Source organism: Aotus nancymaae, unplaced genomic scaffold (assembly GCF_030222135.1).
Source record: "Aotus nancymaae isolate 86718 unplaced genomic scaffold, 86718_ANA_hifiasm-v0.15.2.pri h1tg000062l, whole genome shotgun sequence".
NCBI classification, from domain to species: Eukaryota; Metazoa; Chordata; class Mammalia; order Primates; family Aotidae; genus Aotus; species Aotus nancymaae.
Window position 1 is genome coordinate 40,837,137 of NW_026988476.1, and position 26,501 is coordinate 40,863,637.

The 26,501-nt window shown below is 35.0% G+C and overlaps 1 protein-coding gene across 4 annotated transcripts in view; it reads right to left on the bottom strand.

Annotated features, from left to right (window-relative positions):
- DMXL2 (Dmx like 2) overlaps positions 1–26,501 on the bottom strand; it is a 175,338-nt gene that overhangs the window by 111,827 nt on the left and 37,010 nt on the right. For all 4 annotated transcript variants that reach the window (XM_021673156.2, XM_021673154.2, XM_021673155.2 and 1 more), the window contains exons 7-9: positions 7,778–7,956; positions 6,120–6,303; positions 2,937–3,111 (exon numbers count right to left, since the gene is read on the bottom strand). In XM_021673156.2, the coding sequence (XP_021528831.2) occupies positions 2,937–3,111; positions 6,120–6,303; positions 7,778–7,956 (538 nt within the window). The remainder of the gene's footprint in view (positions 1–2,936; positions 3,112–6,119; positions 6,304–7,777; positions 7,957–26,501) is intronic.

The following is a 26,501-nucleotide window of genomic DNA, read 5'->3' on the forward strand; positions in this document are numbered from 1 at the left end:
GAAGAATATAAAAGTATTCACTGTACTATTCTTCCAACTTTTCTCAATGTTTGAAATGTTACTAAAAAGTTGTGGGGAAATAACATAAAGAAAAAAACACAAGAAGGCAAGCAAAATTCAAAGTTTAAGGAACTTCTCCATTTGAGGTAACTGAAATTTATGAAATAGATTAGTTCATGTAAAACAGTATAAATTGGCCAGGTGTGGTGGCTCATGTCTGTAATCCCAGCACTTCTGGAGGCCAAGGTGGGAGGATTGCTTGAGTTCAGGAGTTTGGGACCAGCCTGGGAAACATAGCGAGACACTGTCTCTACAAAACAATACAAAAATTAGCCAGGCATAGTGGCACATGCCTGTGGTCCCAGCTACACAGGAGGCTGAGGTGATAAAATCGCCTGAGCCGGAGAGGTCAAGGCTGCGTGACAGAGCAAAACTGTTCCCCTCCCCGCAAAAACTGTATAAATAAAAAAATTAATCTCCTTAATTTCAATCCATATTATAAATAATTCATTCAACAGAAGGAAAAACTGTCCTTTACAAAAAGAAGTGAAAATCTAAAGATAAAAATGCATGGACATTCTGGTAATGTTCTATTATAATAAATATGAGAGTTAAATAATGCTCTAAATTGTTTTCTTTCCAGTTCCTGGATGACCATCCTGGTTTTGTAATAAAAATGAAATGAATAAAATAAAATTTGCAAATTAGCAATCCTATAAAACACACATCGCCTATGTGACTATGTACTAATCTTGCTAAAAATGTTAAACCTAAATCTTATGAACAAATATTCAGACTGCGAGACATTTTGAAAGAAAACTGAGACAATTTTTAAGACTGACAGACTTTGTTTTGACAATTGAGAGAGGGACTGTTTCAGACTGGAGTAATTCAAAGAAAAATAATAATCTGCATTTAAGAAAGGAATCTGTATTTGCATATGAACTGTATATTACATATTATTTCATCCATGTTCCTTGTATGCTATAACAGTACTGCAGTTATGGAGGTCAATTCCCTTTTTGTTAAAGATACATTCTTAAATATTTAGGTAATGGAAAATATTTAGGAGGTGAAGGGTAATGTTATCAACAACTTTACTTTCAAATGGTTCTGCCAAAAATAAGGGAGGAAGGAGCAAAGACATATCTATACGGGCAGAGGGGGTGAACAAAAGCATAAATGACAAGATGTTAATATGTGGTGAATCTGGTACGTGGTATATGGATATCTGCAGTATTATTCTTTCAACTTTCTTGTAGGTTCAAAAATTTTTTGAAAAAAACGGTGAAAAGGACAAGTCCTAACAATATAAAACTATTTGCATTTAGTAATCTATTTGGTCAACCTAAATGTTGTATTTACATGCAGTAACTAAAAATGCATGATGTTAAACATTTTTAACAAAATTCTTTTTAAAATAATACGTAGGTACATTAGGATGAGCATGAATAAAACTAGTGAAGGTTAGTCAAGGTGCTGGGGTTAGTCAAGGCCCAATGGCTACAAGTACATATCCAGTCCTTAGGATCAAATGATGTGACACAGTGTTCATCCTCTGTGATCCAATTCCATCTGATTAGTATAGTGTACACAGCTAAAAAGCCAAGATTTCTAATATGTATTGAATTTACTGCAGACTATCATGAACTGCATTTTGTTTTGAAGTTAAATTTTCATCACAGTAATTCAAGAAAAGTTTATTCTAAAAAGGTTAAAAATTCATAAAAATCTAAAACGACAAACATTTTGAAAACAAGTTAACTTATAAAGACATTCTTAGAATACAATTAAGATATTAGATCAAAAAGTTTAATATAAGCAAAATAACATTTAATCAGCTGGCAAAGCACCATCCAATAGAAATACAATGCAAACCAAATTAAGTAATTTTAGATATTTCAGTAGCCACGTTACAAAAGGTAAAAACAGGTAATATTAATTTTAGTAAAATATTTCATTTGACTCATCGAATACAAAATAGTATTTCAACAAGTAATCAATATGAAATAAAATTAATATTTTTCATTTTTTTATACTAAGTCTTAGAAATTGAGCATGTATTTTCCAGCATATCTCAGTTTGGACCAGCCACATTTCAACTGCTCAAATAGCTAATATGGCACTAGAGGCTACTCTATAAAACAGCACATATCTAGAGTTACCACTGCAGATCACCCTTTTGGAATTCTATTTACTGAACACTGTATTGACAGAAACATTTAAAAATAAAAGCCCCTTTAATCTGAAGCAACAGACCTACAGTTCAATAACATGCAACTATAACTTTATATAAAACTTTGTATAGTTCTAAGAGCAACGTAGTATAAAATTTATAGCCTTTCTCATACATTTCCATGTAGAAGGAAAACATAATGCCTTAAATAGAAACTCTCAAATATGCATTTGCCAACACAGAACGTGCCTCAAAATACTTCTAAGCCATGTAGGGGAAAAAGGGAAAAGAAAATATTCAAGTTAGAAGAAAAAGTGTTTCCTTAGAACAGGACAAAAAAGTCTACAAGGGTAGAAAACAAGATATGCTGAGATATAAGGAAGACTTTGTAAAAATATATTTAAAGGAGGTTATAAAGAAGAGTTGGAAAGAAAGAAAAAGAGTTAAACTGTGAAGTGAGGGAAATTATACTAACTTACCAGGCTGCCACCACTTATGATAGATACCAGGTTCAACTAAAGCTCTAATTTACTGGGAACTCTTGTTATATTCTAGACAAAGATGCTCAGAAACAGTTGTTAATACCCTTCGAATCACATAGTCCCAATTCAAAAAATAGTACCTTATATCTCTATTCCAATTAAGAAGTATTTTAAAGGCAACATGAAATAATATTAAAAACAGGTTATAAAAGTAGTTCCACTTTTCTATTTATTTACCTGACTTCAACATTTATGAGAAATAAAACTTTATCCTTTACCTGTGGCAGGGTTGATGCTTGCTGCAATATGAAAATGACAGAGTGCATTTGCATGGTGGGAAATGTGTCTTTGAACTTCATGCATTGCTGTCTGGTCAGGCAATAATTGAGCATGAGTTACAAGAACAGAAGACCTCCTTTGTCCTTTCCTTAAATTTTTCAAATGGTGTATTGTCTAAAACAGAAAAATAGTTGCTGAGTCCCACTCCGGAAGGTCTAATAAATGCCAACCAAAGTACTCTTGATTATTAAGAAATTTAATATTTTTCTCTCCATAAAACCTGATCATTTTAAAGGAAATTTTCTAAATAACAACTATTTTGGATGTATTATCTACAGTTCCTATGAACTTTATAGTTCAAGGTAAAAAGTAGTGTGCAAAGTACTTATTCATGGCATCTACAAAACATGAAAAAAAAAAACCATTAATATTAGGAGGCCCAAAGATTTTTTTTTTTTCTGGATATCCTAGTACTAAGACAGAAAATAAGAGTAAAGAAAAAAAATTCCTGAGTCTTCCTCAGGAAGAATATTGCCTCTCCAATATTGCCTCTTACTCAGAATTAAACAGCCAGCTAAACAATCAAATTTATGGTATCTATTATAAAGAACAAAACAGGGTATGAAAATATAGAATAACAAGGGGAACCTACTTGAATAGGAGTAGACAAGGAAAGATTTCATTTATTTAAATTGTTTTAAACAATTTGTAATTTGGATTTAAATTGAGATAAATCTATAAGATTAAAATTCTTCATTAGCATGCATGATCATGTGGACTATTTTAGACATGGGGCCATGTCATTCTTGGCATGATCTTTTCTCCATATTACAGCCCCACCTCGCAGTAATTCCTTATTCTGTAACTTAACCCACTCCCAAGACCATATTTCATAATATGTTTGTATTCTTTTCTTTTGTTCCCCACATTCAATTAAATAAAGTATAACATGTTATCAATTCTTTCTTCATTGAAGTAACATATCTAGTATATCCTCTCTATTTCTACAGCCCTTCTCATTTTGCATATGGAAAATAGTATCAGATCAATGGTGTGTCCCCTGCCTCCGGTCTCTCCACTACCTGAGTTGCTTATTGCTTTGATAATAGGGTTAAGATGGACATTAGAGACCCCCTGGTCCAAACTGCCTATAAAATTATTTTCACTGGATCTTTGACATTTACCATTTTTTAAAATTAGATTGACAAGACTGATCTAATACTGGCTATTTTTTCCTAGAAACAGAAAGTATAACTTAAGAATATATACAATTATATAGAACTAACAGTTAAATAGGAAAGGATAGGATGTCAGAAAGCAAAGTACCTCATAAGTCTGACAATTATGCTTTTTCTTTTAAAAACTATCTTATTAATTAATATTACTAAAAGACAGTAAAGACTTGTCAAATCACTGATTACATATTTACTCATATTTCTGTTCTATTTTACATGGCAGTAATTCAATGTAGTGAACGCTTTAAAAGCAATATATCAGGTACCATAGAGGATACAAAGATATCTAAAAGCTCTTAGTTTCCAAAGGCTCACGTATAATTTGAAGATAAAATATGTTACACAAGTTTAAGTAAATGATCATAAATATCTAGTTAGAAATTAAGTACTTTCTTCTACTAAATATCAATATCAAAATAAAAGATAACTAACTGTTTTGACATCAGCTTTCAATTTCACTTACATTTTAAGTTTTTTTAAAAATGTAAAAATAGTGCCTAAACAGTGGTATAGTTTAGATAATATCTGACCTTGCCCAAATCTCATATTGAATTGCAATCCCCAATACTTGAGGTAGGGCCTGGCGAAAGCTGTTTGGGTCATGGGGCGAATCCCTCATGGCTTGGTGTTGGTATTGTCTTTGCAATAGTGAGTGAGTTCTTAGAAGAGCTGGTCATGTAAAAGTGTGTGGCACCTCCCCACAACTCTCTCTTGCTCCTGCTTTCACCATGTGATGTGCCAGCTCCTGCTTCACCTTCTGCCTTGGGTAAAAGCTCCCTGTGGGCTCCACAGAAGCCAACCAGATCCTGGTGCCATGCTTCTATAGAACTGTGAGCCAATTAAACCTCTTTTCATTATTAATCACCCATTTTCAGACGTTTCTTCATAGCAGTGCAAGAATGGCCTAATACAGACACTATCAGAGTAAGCCTACTTCAAATAAAACTTGAAAGGCCCATATCCTTAACCTATCAAAGTTGTACAATATTTCTGCTTGGTAAAATAGAAAAGCCACTTGGACTATGCAACCATTAAACTGTTAATGTAAATATACAATGTAAAACTATAGTCAATAACGTAGAGTATAAACAAATTAAGTATAAAAAATGCTATAAAATATTACTGCATAATATGAACTCAATCTTATAAAGAAAATTACACATATACACACAACTAGAATAGCTGAAATATAAATTCCATATTTCTTCTCCTTTTCTTAATCCAATTCTAGACTAAGCATACATTCCTTGAAAATAAAAACAGCCACAACAAAAATAGTAATCTAAGTTTACTATAATAAATTTCTGACAATTTAAAATTATGCATATATTTTATAGTATTACCTAATCATATGGGACACAATCTTTTGTGCTATACATTATAATCTAATTTCTTATAAAGCACTTTCATTTCATACTCCATTTAAAAATTAGATGAAATTATTTCATTTTCAAAATATTCAATCATGGAAACTGCAAAGCAGTTCATTTGCGTCTACTATCTTAATAAACATCTTTATTTTAAGGAACAAAGTAGTCATTTTTAACTAGAACAAAATTTTAATCTTTATGAAACAAAAGCAAAATATTTTTTAACAACTAATTTCAACAACTTTTACATATTTTATTCTTACTCCTATAGATTTTCACATTTGACATGTAAAACAGAAGAATTAAAATCATATTATGTAGAACTTGAGCATAAAAGATCAATTAAAAAAATTTTTAATGATAATATTTACCTATACAACATGTCTGACATCATTACTATCTATATTTGGCTTCTTAATGGAATAAATAAGTAGTCTTACAAGCATAAATGAGAATTTATTGCTATTAATCTCACTCATTACATGTACCATGTGTGCCATCTGCATGTTAGTTTATGAATTTCCACGAGGCTCACATTATCTTCAGAATTCATTTACCATTTTAAATAATATAATACCTCAAGAGCATGCTGTATTCTGTCTTTGTGTCTTCCAGCATGAGAAAGGTTGCTGGCAATGCTAGAAGTGGTAGTCTCACAAATCTGCTCACCCAAAAGACAGTCTTCTGGTAATAAAGTTTCTGCCCAGAGCCGGCACACACCATCATAACATGAGGTTAGTAACACATTACAGACAGAACCCCTAACAACAAAAAGAAATAAAGGTTAATGTGAATATCAATTCCATCAATTAAAGGCTGTTAATATTTGGTTCTTCATGCATAAAGATAACATTAGTGCAAAACAATACAGAAAAAAGGAATCAGTCAAAGAGTTTGAAATCATATATAGTACTACTGTGAACATCATAAGAACAGGGAAACGGTTTTGAAAAAAGAAATAGAAATTATTGCCAGATTATACATGCAGGCTCTAGAGGATTACTAGTATCTCCTAAACAAAACATATAAACTAAACAGCAAAAGAAAACCTAATCATTACAAATTACAGAATGACTATAATAAAAGATCATTAAATGTAATTAAACTATCTGGCTTATGGCAGTAGTTTCATCACTTTATATCATCCTTCCTATAATCCAAACAGTTACAAACAAACAATCATCTTCATCATAAAACTGTAAGGGGAATATCATTTCAAACTATACCTCCATTTTTATTAAGTTAAAATAAGCAAAAATAGCATGGCATGGAGCAGCTAAAGTAACTTATCTGTTTGCTACAAAATAACAAAAAACCCTTCTCCCTTTAAAAGAATGTTCACATAGAATCTGAGTCAAAAGTATTTTGCAAATTGATACAGATGACTTAAGCAGAATAGACTTTTTTATTTAGATTCAAAAATATATAAATTTCCCACGTTATCATTTGCTGAGCATCTCTACAATGTGTGCTGTATTTCCTAACAGGCATACACAATTCTCAGATATATTTAGTAGGTGAAATAACCCTCCCTCAAGAACCAACTAGATTTCTAAGTAAGCTTCTGAGTACCCAACAGCTTTCTTAGACCTGTATATAATATAGGAATTATTTGTATAAGCTGCTTTGCAGTTTATTTAATCTTCTAAATACCTTTAAGAGGTGCCACAACGATGAGGAAAAAAATGTGTAATAAAAAATCCTTTGAGAAGCTTCTGTCGACAGCCTTCAGATTTAAACAACAACAAAAAAAGCACATGTCCACTTTTTTCACAGTACAGTATATGCTTTAACACCATACATTTTATTGACAGTTTTTTACCTTTATATTTCTCTTCAATGTGTGCTTTCCTGTTACTTGCAAATATTTTCTTGCTAGCATCTGCTAGTATCACAGCTACTAGTAACAATTTAATTGCCTGGACACAAAGTATGAGCAAAGGCCTGTACTAAGCCCTTTGCACCCACAAACTACATTTTAGTTTCACAATAACTCTCTGAGGTAGGTACTGTTACTACCCTCCTTCTACAGAAAGAAAAACTGAGGCATAGACAGGTTAAGAAATTTAGTTAAAAACTCATGAAGTTAACAGTAGGATTTGATTTTAGGCAGCCTGATGGCAGAGCCCATGCTATTAATCGCCACCATGTAAATAAACTAAAAGGACTTTATTTTCATTATTTTTATAAACATATAAGGATATAAACTAAAGTTGTATGATTCATTTATCTAACCTTGGCATATACTTGCTAGTTTTACGCCATGAAAAACCTGTCACAGCTCGGGGATGTGCCAAGTAAACAAAGGAAAATTGAGTAGAAGACTGTCTCCTTTTCACTTCATGATGATCCTGAGGTATAATTGAAGACTTCCAACCAGTCATAGGATACCATACTTTCAAAAGACAATCATCCTGAAAAATATATAGGTCAATATAAAGTTAATTTGTATACACAATTTAAAATTAATACACATTAATACAATTAATTTTGAAAAGTTAATACACAACTCAAAATTTAAGTGGTTTGAATAAGTTTTAAAAATTAAGCTATATCTAAAAACTAATATGTGACATACATAATACAAAACTTAAAATTATGTTTAAAGAATACTATTCTTGAAAAATAAATGAACAGTCTGTTCACTATCAATCTTTTCTGTGTGATAATGTTTTCCAAATGCAGACTGATGCCAAATTTCCCCATTTAGACATATATTGGTCACTGCAGAGAAAAGACTGATGCTAACCCCTTGGATAAGTTAGTTAACAAAGGATTAGAAAGATCCATGCTATCTTTTCAGTCACTGTTATTATCATCCTTTCCTTTTTGAAGTGGTCTAAAACAGTGAAACCCTTCACCCTTCAACTCATGAATATGAATTGTTTCTGGCTCTAAAGTAGGAATCAGCAAACTTTTCTGCCAAGGGCCAGATGGTAAGTAAGTTAGGCTTTGTGGGCTATACAGATCTATAACACAGATTCTTCTTTATCTTACGACCCTTTAAAAAGGCAAAAACCATTCTACTCTACTCTAGTCTAAATGATGAGAAAGCATGCAAGTAGCTGTCAGGAACCACCTCTATGCCCACTTAAAATATTTACAAGTATAATAATGGGCACTGACTTAATCATTTTACTTAGTTCTAATAATTTAATTAAAGGCTAAATAATTGTATTTTCTTTAACAGAAACGATCTGCTTTACAGTACTTTATAATCAATAAAATAATAATCTTCATGCTATGTTGAAGAAGATACTTGGAGGAAATCAACTAGTATCATTGTTAAGTGGTTATCATTTTCACATAATCAAATTTACAGCATATTCTATGGCAGTGGTTTCACACTACGTAACACAGAAATTCTAGAGGTACCTAAGAGCCCCTCAGAAGTCACAATGGAAATACAAAGAGCCCCACAAGCAGGTGACACTCTAGCCCTTCTCCCATTCCCAACAATCTCCCCCTCAAACGAAGCAGTCCCTCTTTCAATTATAACTGTAAACTCACAACAAAATTAAATTAGTAACTGATAACAGAAAGATATCTAGAAAATTCTCAAATATTTGAAAACTAAAAACTTCTAAATTACAGGGGAAATTTTAAAATATGTTGAAAATATGAATGAAAATGAAAGTACAATAGATCAAAATTGGGGAGTTACAGTTACCTCAGTGCATGGGGGAAATTCGTAGCTTTTCTTTTAGTTAACTTTTGTTTAGTGTTTTGTGTTATTTATGTATTTAACTTCCACAGGTTTGGGGGGAACCGGTGGTATCTGATTACATGAATAAGTTCTTTAGCGTTGATTTGTGAGATTCTGGTGCACGCATCACCCAAGCAGTACCCAAGCACTGTACCCAATTTGTAGTCTTTTATCCCTCGCCCTCCTTCTACCCTTTCCCCACAGCCCCCAAAGTCCACTGTATCACTGTTATGCCTTTGCATCCTCATAGCTTAGCTCCCACTTATGAACGAGAACATACAATGTTTGTTTTCTATTCCTGAGTTACTTCCCTTAGAATAATGGTCTCCGATCTCATCCTGGTTGCTGCAAATGTCATTATTTCCTTCCTTTTTATGGCTGAATAGCATTCCATGGAACACACATACCACAATTTCTTTATCTACTCATTGACTGATGGGCATTTGGGCCGCTTCTATATTTTCGCAGCTGCAAATTGTGTTGCTATAAACATGTGTGGGCAAGTATCTTTTTCATATAATGACTTCTTTTCCTCTCGGTAGATACCCAGTAGTGGATAACTGGATCACATGCAGTTCTAATTCTGTTCTTTAAAAAATTTCCACACTGTTTTCCATAGTGGTTGTACTAGTTTACATTCCCAACAGCAGTGTAAAAGTGGTCCCTTTTTACCGCATCCCCACCAACATCTATTATTTTTTGATTTTTTGATTACGGCCATTCTTGCAGGAGCAAAGCGTATTGCATTGTGGTTCTGGTTTGCATTTCCCTGATCATTAGTGATGTTAAGCTTTTTTCATATGTTTGTTGGCCATTTGTATATCTTCTTTTGAGAATTGTCTATTCATGTCCTTAGTCCATTTTTTGAAGGGAGAGTTTGGTTTTTTCCTTGCTAATATGTTTGAGTTCCTTGTAGATTCTGGATATTAGTCCTTTGTCAGATGTATAAATTGGGAATATTTTCTCCCACTCTGTGAATTATCTTTCTACTCTGCTATTTCATTTACTGTGAAGAAACTCCAGGAAAGGACATGACAAAAAAAAAAAGGAAATTACAGACCAATATCCCTGATGAATAGAGATAAAAAATCCTTAACAAAATGCTAGCTAACCAAATCCAACAGCATATCAAAAAGATTATCTACCATGATCAAGTAAGTTTCATACCAGGGATGCAGGGATGGTTTAACATTTTCAAGTCAATAAATGTGATACACCACAGAAACAGAATTAAAAACAAAAATCACATGATTGTCTCAATAGATGCAGAAAAAGCACTTGAAAAAATCCAGTATCCCTTTATGATTAAAACCCTCAGCATAATCAGCACAGAAGGGACATATCTTAAGGTAATAAAAGCCATCTATGACAAGTCCACAGCCAACATAATAATGAATGGGGAAAAGTTGAAAGCATTCTCTCTGAGAACTGGAACAAGACAAAGATGTCCCTCAAATCACTTTTTTTTTTTTTTTTTGAGACAGAGTCTTGCTCTGTCACTCAGGCTAGAGTACAGTGGCACAATCTCGGCTCACTGCAACCTCCGCCTCCCAGGTTCAAGCGATTCTCCTGCCTCAGCCTCCTGAGGTAGCTGGGATTACAGGCACCTACCACTGCGACCAGCTAATTTTTGTATTTTTAGTAGAGATGGGATTTCACCATCTTGGCCAGGCTGGTCTCGAACTCCTGACCTTGTGATCCACCTGCCTCGGCCTCCCAAAATGTTGGGATTACAAGCATGAGCCACCGTGCCCAGCCTCTCATTACTTCTATTCAACATAGTACTGAAAGTCCTAGCCAGAGCAATCAGACAACAGAAAGAAATAAAGGGCATTCAAATTGGAAAAGAGGAAGTCAAACTGTCACTGTTAAAGACTCCTCCAAAAAGCTCCTAGAACTGATCAATGAAGTCAGCAAAGTTTCAGGATAAAAATTAATGTACACAAATCAGTAGCTATAGACCAACAGCAACCAAGCTGAGAATCAAATCAATAACTCAACATCTTTTACAATAGCTACAAAAAAAATAAAATACTTAGGAATATATCCAACCAAGGAGGTGAAAGTCCTCTACAAGAAAAACTACAAAACACTGCTAAAAGAAATCAAAGACGCAAACAAGTGGGAACGCATCCCATGCTCCTGGATGAGTAGAATCGATACTGTGAAAATGACCACACTGCCAAAAGCAATCTACAAATTCAATGCAATTCCCATCAAAATACCACCATCATTCTTCACAGAACTAGAAAAAACAGTCCTAAAATTCATATGGAATCAAAAAAGAGCCCACATGGCCAAAACAAGACTAAGGAAAAAGAACAAATCTGAAGGCATCATACTACTTGATTTCAAACTACACTATAAGGCCATAGTCACCGAAACAGCACGGTACTAGTATAAAAATAGACACACAGACCAATGGAACAGAATAGAGAACACAGAAATAAAGCCAAATACTTAGAGCCAACTGATCTTCAACCAAGCAAATGAAAACATAGTGGAGAAAGGACGCCCTATTCAACAATGGTGCAGGGAAAATTGACAAGCCACATGTAGAAGCATGAAACTGGATCCTCATCTCTCACCTTACACAAAAATCAACTCAAGATAGATCAAGGACTTAAATCTAAGACCTGAAACCATGAAAATGTTAGAAGATAATATCAGAAAAACCCTCTGGACATTGCCTTAGGGAAAGACTTCATGACCAAGAAGCCAAAAGCAAGTGCAACAAAAACAATGATAAATACATGGGAAATTCATAGCTTTAAATGCTTATATTAGAAAAGAAGAAAGGTCTCAAATCAATAGTCTAAGCTTAACATGGCAATCTATGATATATTAAGAAATCAGGTTAAGCACATGATCTTATCTGAACATGTGTGAATGCACACACATTTCTGTGTGGTTTACACAGGCATCAAATAGTCAGGATATGTATTTAAGAGAAAAAAATGACCATTTTTTAATTGGGGGCTGAGCTATTTGGTAGAAGAATTTCATTTTCTCTGCATGTGCTTTATACTAAGACCATATTATGTTAAAAAACAGTGAAGATATTTCCACTTTGAAGGGACAAAAAGGTTGACAAGTTAATCCTTAAATAACTAAAGCACTGAATCTAGGAACAGAGAAGCACGCTCAAGATGAGAAAAAGCTTCTGGGTACCTTCTGTAGCTCTCTCCTATCTTCCCTGCCAAAATAACCCTCATCAAGAAATTTTCTTCATCCTAGCCCTTGCAAAACCCAGTTTTTCACTCAAAGGCATAATCTTCTCTCAAAGAAAATGCTGCATTTTTTATTATAAATTGACGATTTATAATTGTATAAATTTACAGAGTATGAAGTGATTTTATAATTCATGAATATAACATGATAATTACATCCATCACCTCTAATACTTAACATTTTTTATGATGAGAACACTTGAAATTTAGTCTTAGCAATTTTAAAATATACAATATTCTATTACTAACAATATTCACTATGTCATGCAAGAGAACTCAAAAAAAGAAAAGTTATATTCTGTTTTTTGAAAAAAACAGAATACCTTAAATTACTTGCAAATTTTACAAAATAACCAAGTGTTAAAGTGTTCTAATACAAACTTTATGAACATAAACGAACAGAATTTCAACAAACATCACCTAGTAAGCACACCAGAGAAAACCAATTCTTGAGCTAAAGATTTAATCAGGTATGTCTTGTAGGGGAGAAAAGGCTCTGTAGCAAGTAAGGCTTTATTTAAATCTTAAACAGAAATTTAAAATGCTCTTAAGCCTAAGAAAAATTTAATTTACCACATTTACAAAAAAATAGATCTTACCAGCCAAAGTGCTCAATGAACTGTAATATTAAAAATCCTGGAAGTAATTGAATTTGAGTCTCACAACACCTGAAATAAAATCCTGCCATGTGTAGCAGAGGCGGTGGAAAATGCCTTCTAGTGGGAGATCCACACAGTGACCATCTGTTTCATCAACTGAAATTTGGCTTTATTAACAGAAGCAGAACAGACTGTACCAAAAAAAACCAAACAAACAAAAAAACTGCCTAACATCCCGAAGTTATTTTCTGTTCTTTTTATCAGGATAATCTTAATCAGATGTGGTATATTCAAAAAATGTGAGAAAACAGCTTTTTAAATCCAAGACACATTTGCTTAACCTCCACAGGATCCTTACCAGTAAAGCATTCTTATCTTTCCCTAAGAATTATGAAACACTTAACTCTTAGGATAACTGAATGTAAGCAGCTTAGGGAGATGTGACTAATACAATGAAAAAATAATAATCTAGAAAATAAAATTTTTGTGGGCATTTTTATTTTTATTTTGTGAGCATTCATATGTCTCTTTTAGGGAAGGGTAGCCATCCTGTAGTTTGTATCAAGTATCCTGTAGTTTGTATTAATTCAATCTAATTACATATATTTTAATATGTTTCATAAGAACCAATAACTATACATTTGATCATGTCCAGATACAGATTCATTAAAGAGCCAAATTTCCCTCTAAGGAAACTCAATGGCTTTCCAACCATTCTCAGGCTTAAAAACAAAATCAGTCTTCAACATACTAACAGATAACAACGATGTGCCATTAACTGCCCGTACAACTATGAAACAGTTACAAGATTCACTCAAACAATAAGTATTTATTGAATGCAGCTACTGTGTGAATGGTTGGGTATAGAGTTGAGGCAGAGGAGGAGACAGAAATAATAAAATATTATTTCCTAATCACATGGAGCTTATTCTCTAGAAAAGAAGGCAACATTAAGTAAGGGTATAAATTATTGTTTTAACTACAATTGTGATAAGCACTATAAGAAAGAAGCAGAGGGCACCACAAAAGTATTTAATTAAGAGACTTGCCTTGCCTGGGAGATCAGAGGTTTCCTTAAGAAAGCAGTATTTAAACTGAGAGTTGAAGGAAACATAAAAGATGACCAGGCAAAGAATAAGGGAGGCTGGGTGTTCTGGGTATTCCTTAGACAGAGAGGACGGCACATAAAAAGGACTGGAAGCAGGAAAGAACTTAGCATATTCAAGGCCCTGAAAGGTTATCAGTGTGGTAGGCATTCAGGTGGGAATGAAGCTGGAGAAGCACATAAGGGCCAGATCATACAGCAGAGCCTCACAGGCCATGGTAAACATTGTGATCATCATCTTAGAAGCAACAGGAGTCATTAAAGGGTTGTGAAAAGGAGAATGGCATGTTCACGTGGATGGCTCCTATGAGCAGACTTATCAGAGGATGGTTGCAGGACATCACTTAAGAGACTACTATAAAGGTCTGCAGCCCTGAAGATACTGACACAGGCAGTGGCAGTGGAGGGCAGAGACAGGGACTTCATCCCTCTTCTGTGATCGCTAAGATCATTAAAACTTTATGATTCCACAAAAGTTTCCTTGCTTTAATTTATGCACAGTTAGGCTTGTACTATCTACAGATGTTCAAACTGTTCTCCCATGTGTTCTAGGTCATTTGACAAAATTAACTGACATTCCCTCCTTGACTTCTGTAATGTCACATTCTCCTGGTTTTTCTTTTATTTTAGTGGCTACTCCTTCCCAGAATCCTTTGTAGGCATCTCCCCTCTCCCCATCATTTCTTAATGTTTGAGGATCCTGAGATTTGATCCTGAGTCCCATTCTCTTCTCTAATACACATGTTCTCCCTAGTTCATTTCATCCAGACCCATAACTTTAAATACCATCTTTGGCTAAAGAATTCAAATTCCCAGAGAACTCCTGTCTTATTCTATCTGATATCTTAACCCAGATGCATCTGAAACTTTGGTCTAACCACTATACTCCAGCTTTCTATTGTTCTTTAACAAGTCCTACTAATTTCTATTTCAGAGCATTTGCACTTGATGTTTGTTCCCTTGGCCAAAACACTCTTTCCCCTGAACTTCTGAGTTGTCTCCTTTATAGTATTCAAGTCTCAGTTTAAAGGTGTCTCCTCAGCAAAGCTTTCTCTAAAGATCACCCACTCTAAGAGACACTGGTCACACTATTACATCATCTTGTCTTAATTTTCTGGATAGCACTTGTTAATACTTGATTTTTTTTCCTGTCTTTCCTCACCAGAAGTTAAGTTCTAAAAAAACAAAACCCTTGTCTGTCATCTTCATCACAAGATTGCCAGCACACAGAACAGTTCAGGGTATATAGTGGTGTTCAAAAGAATATCTGCTAAACATGTGAATTAAGGTTAATTTCAGATATAATTTCAAATCAACTGTTCCTTTAAAATGCACTCTCAATTTTACATATATAGAGTTAAGGCTATCATTATATGAATACAACTATAAAAGATTCTCATGTGCATTACAAGTACAGATTGCTAGAATTCTAAAATGCATTTTCTTTGACCAGTTCTATGAGGAAAAAAAAAAAATCAGACAATATTTACTTTAAAGTACAGTTGACCCTTGAACAACATCGGTTTGACCTGCACAGGTCCACTGACATATGAATTTTCTTCTGCCTCTGCCACCCATGAGACAGCAAGACCAACCCCTCCACTTCTTCCTCCTCCCCCACCAACTAAATGTGAAAATGATGAGGATGAAGACCTTATGATCATCTACGTCCACTTAATGAATGGCTAATTTATTTTCTCTTCCTTAAGGTTTTCTCAGTAACATTTTTATTCTCTTCCTTAAAAGAGTACAGTATATATTAGACGCCACATGCAGGGTTTTAAAAAGAGAGTATATAATACATGTAACACACAAAATAAGTTAATTGACTTTTTATTGATAAAACTTCCAGTCTACAGTAGCCTATTAGTAGTTAAGTTTCTAGAGAGTCAAAAGTTCGGGATTTTTGACTGTACAGGGGGTTGGATCACCTAACTGCCATGTTGTTCAAGAGTTAACTGTACATGATTCAAGGAAAACTTACAATACCTGCCCATGATCACAGTGCCATTAATGATATTCAAAAGGAGGCAATAGGAAAACATGCTCCAAATGATACACAGTATGTACATATCCAAGCTGACATCAACAATGACTAACCGGGAATATTATAAAGCTAGATTCCAGTATGACTCTCCAGCAGCTCTCTGACCACACTGAACTGATCCTACATTAAATCATCCACAGGTTCACCTACTATGGACTTGTTAAGTCAAAGGAATGATTGGCTTTATTAATCACCTATTAGAATATGGTAATTTTAAGAAATAAGTGTAACCAAAAAACATCTGAGTTTTTTCAGTCAAATTTTAAGAATGGGGTATTTGTTTTTAAAAGATCCTAGTTTTAGAGATCAAGACATGAACTATATAAAATAAAAGAAAAAAACACATGAATTATATTATTTCTCAAACTGTTTTTCCTGTGATTCTGATAAGTGTTCCCTTCATTAGATACCCACGCTTCTCAGACATTGCAGAAAATTCTTTACACATCTCTACATTTCTATCCAGAAATACTAAGTATGTTTTATTATTTGTAGATTATTTAACTGACTTATCAACATTTCAGTGTTTTATTTTTAAAATCTAGTTTAATGGCCGGGCGCGGTGGCTCACACCTGTAATCCCAGCACTTTGGGAGGCCGAGGCGGGTGGATCACGAGGTCAAGAGATCGAGACCATCCTGGTCAAGATGGTGAAACACTATCTCTACTAAAAATACAAAAATTAGCTGGGCACAGTGGCGCACACCTGTAATCCCAGCTACTCAGGAGGCTGAGGCAGGAGAATTGCCTGAACCCAGGAGGCGGAGGTTGCGGTGAGCCAAGATCGCGCCATTGCACTCCAGCCTGGGTAACAAGAGCGAAACTCCGTCTCAAAAAAAAAAAATCTAGTTTAACAACAATGAGGCAAACTAGCTAGAGTGGAGTGTGCAGGCGTGAGAGTTAGCAAGGCAGTGATGGGAGTCCTGGCAAGCCTGGTGTGCTAAACCATCACAAAGACTTGGGCTTCTGGTAAATGAAATGGAAAAGCTTTTGACAGAAGCTTTTGACAGTTTTGTACAGAAGAAGGGTGACAAGATCTGACAACATTTTGAAAAGATCACTCCAGGCCAGGCGCAGTGGCTCACACCCGTAATCCGAGCACTTTGGGAGACCAAGGTGGGAGAATCACTTGAGGTCAGGAGTTCAAGACCAGCCTGGCCATCATGATGAAACTCCATCCCTACTAAAAATACAAAAATTAGCCAGGTGTGGTGGCACATGCTTGTAATCCAAGCTACTCAGGAGGCTGAGGTAAAAGAATTGCTCAAGTCCAGGAGGCAGAGGTTGCAGTAAGCCGAGATAGTGCCACTGCACTCCAGGCTGGGCAAGAGTGAAACTCTCTCAAAAAAATAATTTAAAAATTACTCCACCTGCTGGTTTGAACATAGATTGTACAGAAGTGCAGTAAAAATTGAGAAACCAATTAAAAATTTAATACAACAATGCAAGTGATAAATAGTGGTGGCTTCAACCAGATTATAAGAGGTGATAAAGAAGTGACAGATTGTGGATATATTCTAAAGGTAAGCCATCAGAGAGTAGACTGAGGAGGTAGGGAAGTGGAGATCAGGGGAGAGGTACAGGCAAAAAATACACATTTGAATGTCATCAGCACATAAAAATGGTATTTAAATGGCATCAGAAACCATGAGACTAGAAGAGCCCTGGGTACCCCAACATTTAAAAGTAAAAAAGATAAGGTAATACTAACAACTAAGGAGGGGTAGCCAGAGTTAAAAATAGGCAGAGCACAGAGAACTTTTAGGGCAGTGAAAAGACCTTTAAAATTGATGAACTCTTGGTGCGATGAATCAAGAAAGAGAGAAGGCACAAATAACTAATATCAAAACTGAAGAAGAAATTATACATGTATTATAGATATTAAAAGATAAGGTATTTTATACAATTTTGTGCCAATAAACTTGAAAATCTAAATAAAACTGAAAAAGTACAGATAAATACAACTTACCAAAACTGACATACAAAAGAAAAAGAAAATCTGAATAATTTAAAAAACTGAATCCCACAAAGAAAATTCCTGATCCAGAAGGCTTCGCCAGCAAATACTTAAGAATAAAACTATATCAATCTTACGTAAAACTCTTTTCAAAAGAGAGCTTTCCAACCCATTCACAAGGTCAGCATAACATCGGCATAAAAATCTGTCAAGGACATTATGAAAACAGGAAAATTATTGGTCGAATCTCACCCTAACACATATATCTTAATCAAAAGATCAGCAAATCAAATCCAACAAGGATAATACAGTATAATGAAGTTAGGATTGTTCCAGGGATACAAGATTTACAAAATCAGTCCATGTATTTCATCTTATTAAAAGATTAAAAAGACAGCCAGACATGGTGGTTCACGCCTATAATCCCAGCACTTTGGAAGGCTGAGGCGGGTGGATCACCTGAAGTCAGGAGTTCCAGACCAGCCAGGTCAAAATGGTAAATCTTTGTCTCTACCAAAAATATAAAAATTACCTGGGCGTGGTGACAGGTGCCTGTAGTCCCAGCTACTCGGGAGGCTAAAATGGGAGAAATATTTGAACCTGGGAGGCTGAGACTGCAGTGAGCTGATACTGTGCCATTGCACTCCAGCTGGGTGACAGAGCAAGACTCTCTTAAAAAAACAAAAACAAAAAAATTGTCTCATAAGATACAGAAAAAATACTTGCTAAAATTCTACGTCGTTTGTGGTTTAGATAAACAATCTAGCAAACAACAAATAGAAGGAAAGTTTCTTTATCTAAAAAAAGTATCTACAATAAACATCAACAGTAAACCTTTATGACTGGGAACAAGGAAAAGGTACCTGTTATTACCACGTTTATTCCACACTCTACTAGAGGTCCTAGACACTGCGGTTAAAAAGAAAGGAAAAATATAAAACATGGGAGAGTTACAAAACATGAACTAGAGCTTTCATTATTCATAGATAATCGTGTACATATACAGTCCAAAATGATCTACAGAGAAATTATTAGAATTACTGAGTTTAGTAAGGGTGCTGGGCATAAAGCCAATATACACAAACTGCATATACCAGTAACAATTATTTTTTTTAATTTAAATAATGATTCCATTTACAACAGTATCAAAAATATCAAATATCTAGGAATTAATCCCAAAAGATATCTGGGACCTTCACAGAGAAAATTATAAAATATTTCTGAGAAAAGAAAAGACTAAAATAAATGAAGGGATAGCCATACTCATAAATGGAAAGCCTGAATACAGTAAAGATGTCAATTCTCCCCAAACTGACCTATACAGTCAATGTAATACCAATAAGAATCATAAGAGGTTTTCTGTTTGCTTTGCAAAATTTATTAAGTTTATTCTAAACTTTATATAGAAATGCAAAGGGCCAAGAAGAGAAAAAACGATCTTTAAAAAGAAAAACAAGAGGGGAGGACTTGCCCTACCACATATCAAGGTTAATTTTGTCAGGTGGCACTAGTAAAAGGTAAGACCAACGAACTAGAGAAAGGAGCCCAGAAACAGACTTTCAGAAATATGGACATTTGATTTTATGACAAAAGTGATAATACACAACGATGAAGAAAGGGATTTTTTTCAATAAATTGTTCAAGACTACTGGATATCCATAACAAAAAAACCTGACCTTCTTCAACACCTACACATTATTTCACATAGATTTTAGACCTAAATGTGAAAGACAAAACATGAAATATCCATATTCTAGACCAGAGGATCTCGGTCTGAGGTCCTCTGACCCTAAGGTCCTATGAATAGACTTCAAGATCCAAAAGATACTTTTGACACATCATTTATATCCCATCATGCCTTAGCATTTGTTGTGCCAGTTTCAACTGCAAGCATCTACATTCTTTTGCCTGACGTATTCTAGGAGTGGGTAATGGGTACTGGCCCTCACCTGTCCTCAATCAATGACTGATGCGTGTGTAGAACATGTGTAAGGAACATGATATGAGTGAGCAGAACACTGGCTCCCAGAGGATCCAGAGATTCAAGCTTGTTAATACATTTAATAAAGGTTAAGTGTCATCACTTCCCTGCCTCAAATCCTGTATAGTTCATGTGATCATTCCCCATATTAATTATATACACTTGAATCCTTATCTCAGGGTCTGCTTCTGAAGAAACCAAGAAAACTAAGACCCAAAGGCACCATGAACCTTAATGGTGAAAAACAATTACTTCTTTATTTTCATAAATACTAATTGCAAAAAAACAAATCAAAGTAGTATTAGCAGTACCTGTGACTTTGTCGCTAACAGAAACCAAAGATGTTTTCTTATCACATGACAGTTACTGCATATCTCAAAGTAATTTTTGCACTCATTTCTACTTTGAAATTGTTAGTTATTGGAACTGCTACTAAACCGCACATGATTGCAGTCTTCCTGTCTATATTGTTCAGGCAACTGTTAAGCAACTACCTCTGTGCCAACTAACTGCTGAGCAATAAAAGAGTAAAGTTTAACGTTTTTGCAACTAGAAATCAACCCAAAAAGGCTTCAGTGAATTCTGCTGTTCTAGGAAAGCCTATCCTCACCTTATAAAGTGAGATACTGAAGTTTTAATTCCATATACAGTAGCTAAGCACAATTAAAACTGCCCATATTTTAAATGCAATTTTTGGTATTGAATAAATTAAAAAGTATATAATGTCTCTATTACAAACATATTGTTTAATATCTTGAAGCTGTATTTCAATAATTCATTTCTTTTATAATGCTACATATTTTATGCATTTAAAAACATCAAACTCTGAAGAAGGTTATTATAGGCTTCACTAGATTTCCAAAGGAATTCACAGCACAAAAAAACTTAAAGCAACTCTGGTCTAGAAGATTATAAAAAATCTTCAGAATCTCAGAGTAGGAAAAACTTATTAAATAGGACTCAGAAAAATACTGATATATTTGATATTGAAAACAAATATCTCTATTCATCAAAAGATACCATTAAGAGAGTGAAAGAGCAAGTAATGGAGTGGGAGAAGATCTTTGCAAAACATATAACTGACAAAAAGCTCATATCCATAATAAAGGACTCCTACCAATCAACAAGACAAAAGACCAAAAACTATTTTTAAAATGGGCAAGGAACTTGCCCAATCACTTTCTTTTAAATCAGTCATCCAAATATCCAATAAATACATGAAAAGGTATTTAGCCTCATAATAATCAGGGAAATGCATTTTAAGACTACAAGGAGGCCAGGCACAGTGGCTCACGCCTGTAATCCCAACATTTAGGGAGTACAAAACAGGAGGATCACTTGAGGCCAGGAGTTCAACACCAGCCTGGGCAACATAAGGAGATCCCATCTCTACCAAATAAATAAATAAAACTTAACCAGGCATGGTGGTGTATGCCTGTTAGTCCCAGCTACTCAGGAGGCTGACACAAGAGGATCGCTTGAGCCCAGGAGTTCAAGGTTACAGTGAGCTATGATTGACCGCTGTACTCCAGCCTGGGTGACAGAGTGAGACCTTCTCGCAATGAAAAAAAAAAAAAAAAAAAAAAACTACAAGAAGGTACCTCTCGACATCTACCAAATTTACAAAAGTTTAAAAATCAGACCATATCAGCACTGGCTAGGAGCAACAGAAACTACTGTATACTATTAGAGTGTAAATTAGTATACCAACTTGGAAAACCTGATTGGCATTATCTACTGAAGTTAAAGATACATGTAACATATAACCCAGCAATTCTATTCCTATGTATATATGCAAGAGAAATCCACACAAGAGCCTAATAGACATGAACAAGACATCTGCTGCAATATTATTTAATATATGTCAGAAATGGCATGGCAGATCAAAAAGAAAAGAATAAATTATTCAATAAATGGTATTGAGACAACTTTCATTTGAATTAGGGACTTAATTATAAGACATTAACATTTTAAGATTTTAGGAAAAAATAAAAAAGAGTATTTTTATAGCATAATAAGAAACTTTCCTAAACAAGATTCAACCTACATTTAACCCACTTTATATTGTGGATATTTTTGTAAGATCTTCATCCTTCAAAAGTAGATACTGAAATATTTACAGATGAATGACATCAGTGACACAAGCCTAAATAACCCAACTGGGGGAGGAGTAGTACAGATGAAACAAGATTGCCTGAGTGATAACTACTGAAGCTAAGTAAGTGAACATAGGAGTTCGGTACATTTTTCACTGTACTTCTGTTTATGTTTGAAGAAAAATTTTTTTTAATTAAGGCATCATAAATAAAGGGAAAAGAGACCAGGCCGGGCAACATGATCAAACTTTATTTCTACAAAAAAATACAAAAACTAGCCACATGTCATGGTGCACACCTGTAGTCCCAGCTACTCAAGAGGCTAAGGTAGGAGGACTGCCTGAGCCCAGGAGGTCAATGCTGCAATGAGCCGTGATTGTGCCACTGCACTCCAGCCTGGGTGACAGAACAAGACTTAGTCTCAAAAAAAAAAAAATTCTACCAGACATACAAAGAGGAGCTGGTACCATTCCTTCTGAAACTATTCCAAACAATACAAAAAAACGGAATCCTCCCTAACTCATTTTAGGAGACCAACATCATCCTGATACCAAAACATGGCAGAGACACAATTTAAAAAGAAAATTTCAGGCCAATATCTATGATGAACATTGATGTGAAAATCCTCAATAAGCTACTGGCAAACAGAATGCAACAGTACATCAAAAAGCTTATCCACCACGATCCAGTCAGCTTCACCTCAGGGATGCAAGGCTGGTTCAACATACACAAATCTATAAATGTAATCCATCACATAAACAGAACCAAAGACAAAAACTACATGATTATCTCAATAGATGCAGAGAAGGCCTTTGACAAAATTCAACAGCACTTTATGCTAAAAACTCTCAATAAACTAGGTAACGACGGAATGTATCTCAAAATAATAAAAGCTATTTATGACAAACCCACAGTCAATATCATAATGAATGGGCAAAACCTGGAAGCATTCCCTTTGAAAACTGGCACTAGACAAGGATGCCCTCTCTCACTATTCCTATTCAACATAGTATTGGAAGTTCTGGCCAGAGCAATCAGGCAAGAAGAAGAAATAAAGCGTATTCAATCAGGAAAAGAGGAAGTCAAATTGTCTCTATTTGCAGACAACATGATTGTATATTTAGAAGACCCCATTGTCTCAGCCCAAAATCTTAAGATGATAAGCAACTTCAGCAAAGTCTCAGGATACAAAATCAATGTGCAAAATCACAAGCATTCCTATACACCAATAACAGACAGAGAGCCAAATCATGAGCAAACTCCCATTCACAATTGCTACAAAGACAATAAAATACCTAGGAATACAACTAACAAGGGACATGTGGGACCTCTTCAAGGAGAAGTACAAACCACTGCCCAAGGAAATAAGAGAGGACTCAAACAAATGGAAAAACAGTCCATACTCATGGTTAGGAAGAAAAAATATTGTAAAAATGGCCATACTATCCAAAGTAATTTACAGATTCAATGCTATCCCCATCAAGCTACCATTGACCTTCTTCACAAAACTGGAAAAAAACACCTTAAACTTCATATGAAACCAAAACAGAGCTGGCATAGCCAAGACAATCCTAAGCAAAAGGAACACAGCTGGAGGCATCACACTACCTGACTTCAAACTATACAAGGCTACAGTAATCAAAACAACACGGTACTGATACTAAAACAGAGATACGGACCAATGGAACAGAACAGAAGCCTCAGAAGGAACGCAACACATCTACAACCATCTGATCTTTGACATTTCTGACAAAAACAAGCAATAGGGAAAAGACACCATGTTTATTAAATGGTGTTGGGAAAACTAGCTAGCCATGTGCAGAAAGCTGAAACTGGACTCCTTCCTTACACTTTATACAAAAATTAACCCCAGATGGATTAAAGATTTAAACAATAAGACCTAACACCATAAAAACCCTAGAAGAAAACCTAGGAAATACCATTCAGGACGTAAGCATAGGCAAGGACTTCGTGACTAAAGCACCAAAATTGGCAACAAAAGCCAAAATGTCTTGACAACTGGGATCTAATTAAACTTAAGAGCTCTGCACAGCAAAAGAAACAATCATTAGAGTGAACCGGCAACCAACAGAAAGGGAAAAAAATTTTGCAAGCTACCCATTTGACAAAGGGCTAATATCCAGAATCCACAAAGAACTAAAACATATTTACAAGAAAAAAACAACCCCATCAAAAAGTGGGCGAAGGATATGAACAGACACTTTTCAAAAGAAGACACGTACGCGGCCAGCAAACATGAAAAAATGCTCATCGTCACTGGTCATTAGAGAAATGCAAATCAAAACCACACTGAGATACCACCTCACACCAGTTAGAATGGCGATCAGTAAAAAATCTGGAGACAACAGATGCTGGAGAGGATATGGAGAAATAGGAACTCTTTTACATTGTTGGTGGGAATGTAAATTAATTCAACCATTGTGGAAGACAGTGTGGCGACTCCTCAAGGATCTAGAAATAGAAACATGATTTGACCCAGCAATACCATTACTGCGTTATATACCCAAAGGATTATAAATCATTCTATTATAAAGACACATGCACATGTATGTTCACAGTGGCACTGTTTACAATAGCAAAGACTTGAAATCAACCCAAATGCTCATCAATGATAGACTGGATAAAGACAATGTGGCACATATACACCATGGAATACTATGCAGCCATAAAAAAGGATGAGTTCATGTCCTTTGCAGGGATGTGGATGAAGCTGGAAACCATCATTCTCAGCAAACTGACACAGGAACAGAAAACCAAACACTGTATGTTCTCACTCATAAGTGGGTGTTGAACAATGAGAACACATGGACACAGGGAGGGGAACAAAACACACTGGGGCCTGTTGGAGGGAGGGAAGGGGAGGGAGATCAGGGAGTGGGGGGATTGGAGAGGGATAACATTAGGACAAATACCTAATGTAGGTGACAGGGGATGGATGTAGCAAGCCACCATGGCATATACTTATGTACCAATCCTGCACGATCTGCACATGTACCCCAGAACTTAAAGTATAATAAAAAAGCTTGTAAAGAAAAGAAAGACACAAACTCTGTTAAGTTTAAAACTGTGGAAAACTAAATATTATCTTATTTAGGAATTCAGATGACTGAAACTTTTTTTTAATAAAATAATAAACATGAAAGTCAGGATTCTGGTTGCCTGGGATGGGAGGGGAGGAAGGAGATGCACAGAGAAAGATAATGGACTCATTCGTTTTATGTTCTTTGTCTCAAGTTGAGAAGTATGGGACACGTGTATTTGTTTAATTAATTATTGTATCTTATACAACATGTTTTATATATACTTTTTAACTTATAAAATATTTTGTAATTTAAAAAGTGAAGAATTTTAAAACCTCTTAAAAATTAAAAATTTAATAGCAGAAAAAAACTAGTTTGAAGTTATGTCTGAAAAGTCCCCCAGAAATTAAAAGAAAAAGATGAACAGATGAAAAAAAAGGGGGAAAATAGTTAAGAGAATTACTGTAAAAGTACCCATATCTGAATAAGAAGAGATCCAAAGAGAGAAGGAAAAAACACACAAAAGACATAAAATAATCTCTCAGAATTGAAAGACATAGTTTTAGACTTAACAGGTCCCCTAGATGTTGTAGTGTTAGTTGGATCGTGTGCTTTGGCTTTGATTCTGGGTGAGTGCAGGAGAGTACTCTTCATACAATTTCTTCAGCTGTAATCAGTGTCAGTGATGTATGAGTTATTCATTGGCTTAGGCTGTGGTTGGTAGCAGAGGCTGTGGTGAAGCTTTGCTGGAGACAGGGACACCAGACAGGCCAGTTTTGGGGCACCAGTGGCGGCAGAGGCAGGCCAGGCATGACAGCCCTTGGGCTCCAAGGCAGCATACATGGACACCAGCAGTCATAGGTCCAGGAGGACCAGTTTTGGGCCTACAGGCAGCTCAATCAGGTGCTAGTGGTAGCAAAGGTAGTTATGGAAAATAGTATGGAGTTTTCTCAAAAAAAAAAAAAAAAAATAGAGCTACCACATAATTCATCAATCCCACTACTCGTTATTAATTCAAAGAAAAGGAAATCAGTATATCAAAAGGATACCTACACTCCCATGTTTACTGCAGCACTACTCACCAAAGCCAATATACAGAATCAACCTAGATGCCCATCAGTAAATGAAAGGATAAATGAAATGTGGTAAATATACACAGTGAAATACTCTTTGGCTATAAAAAGGACAAAATCCTAT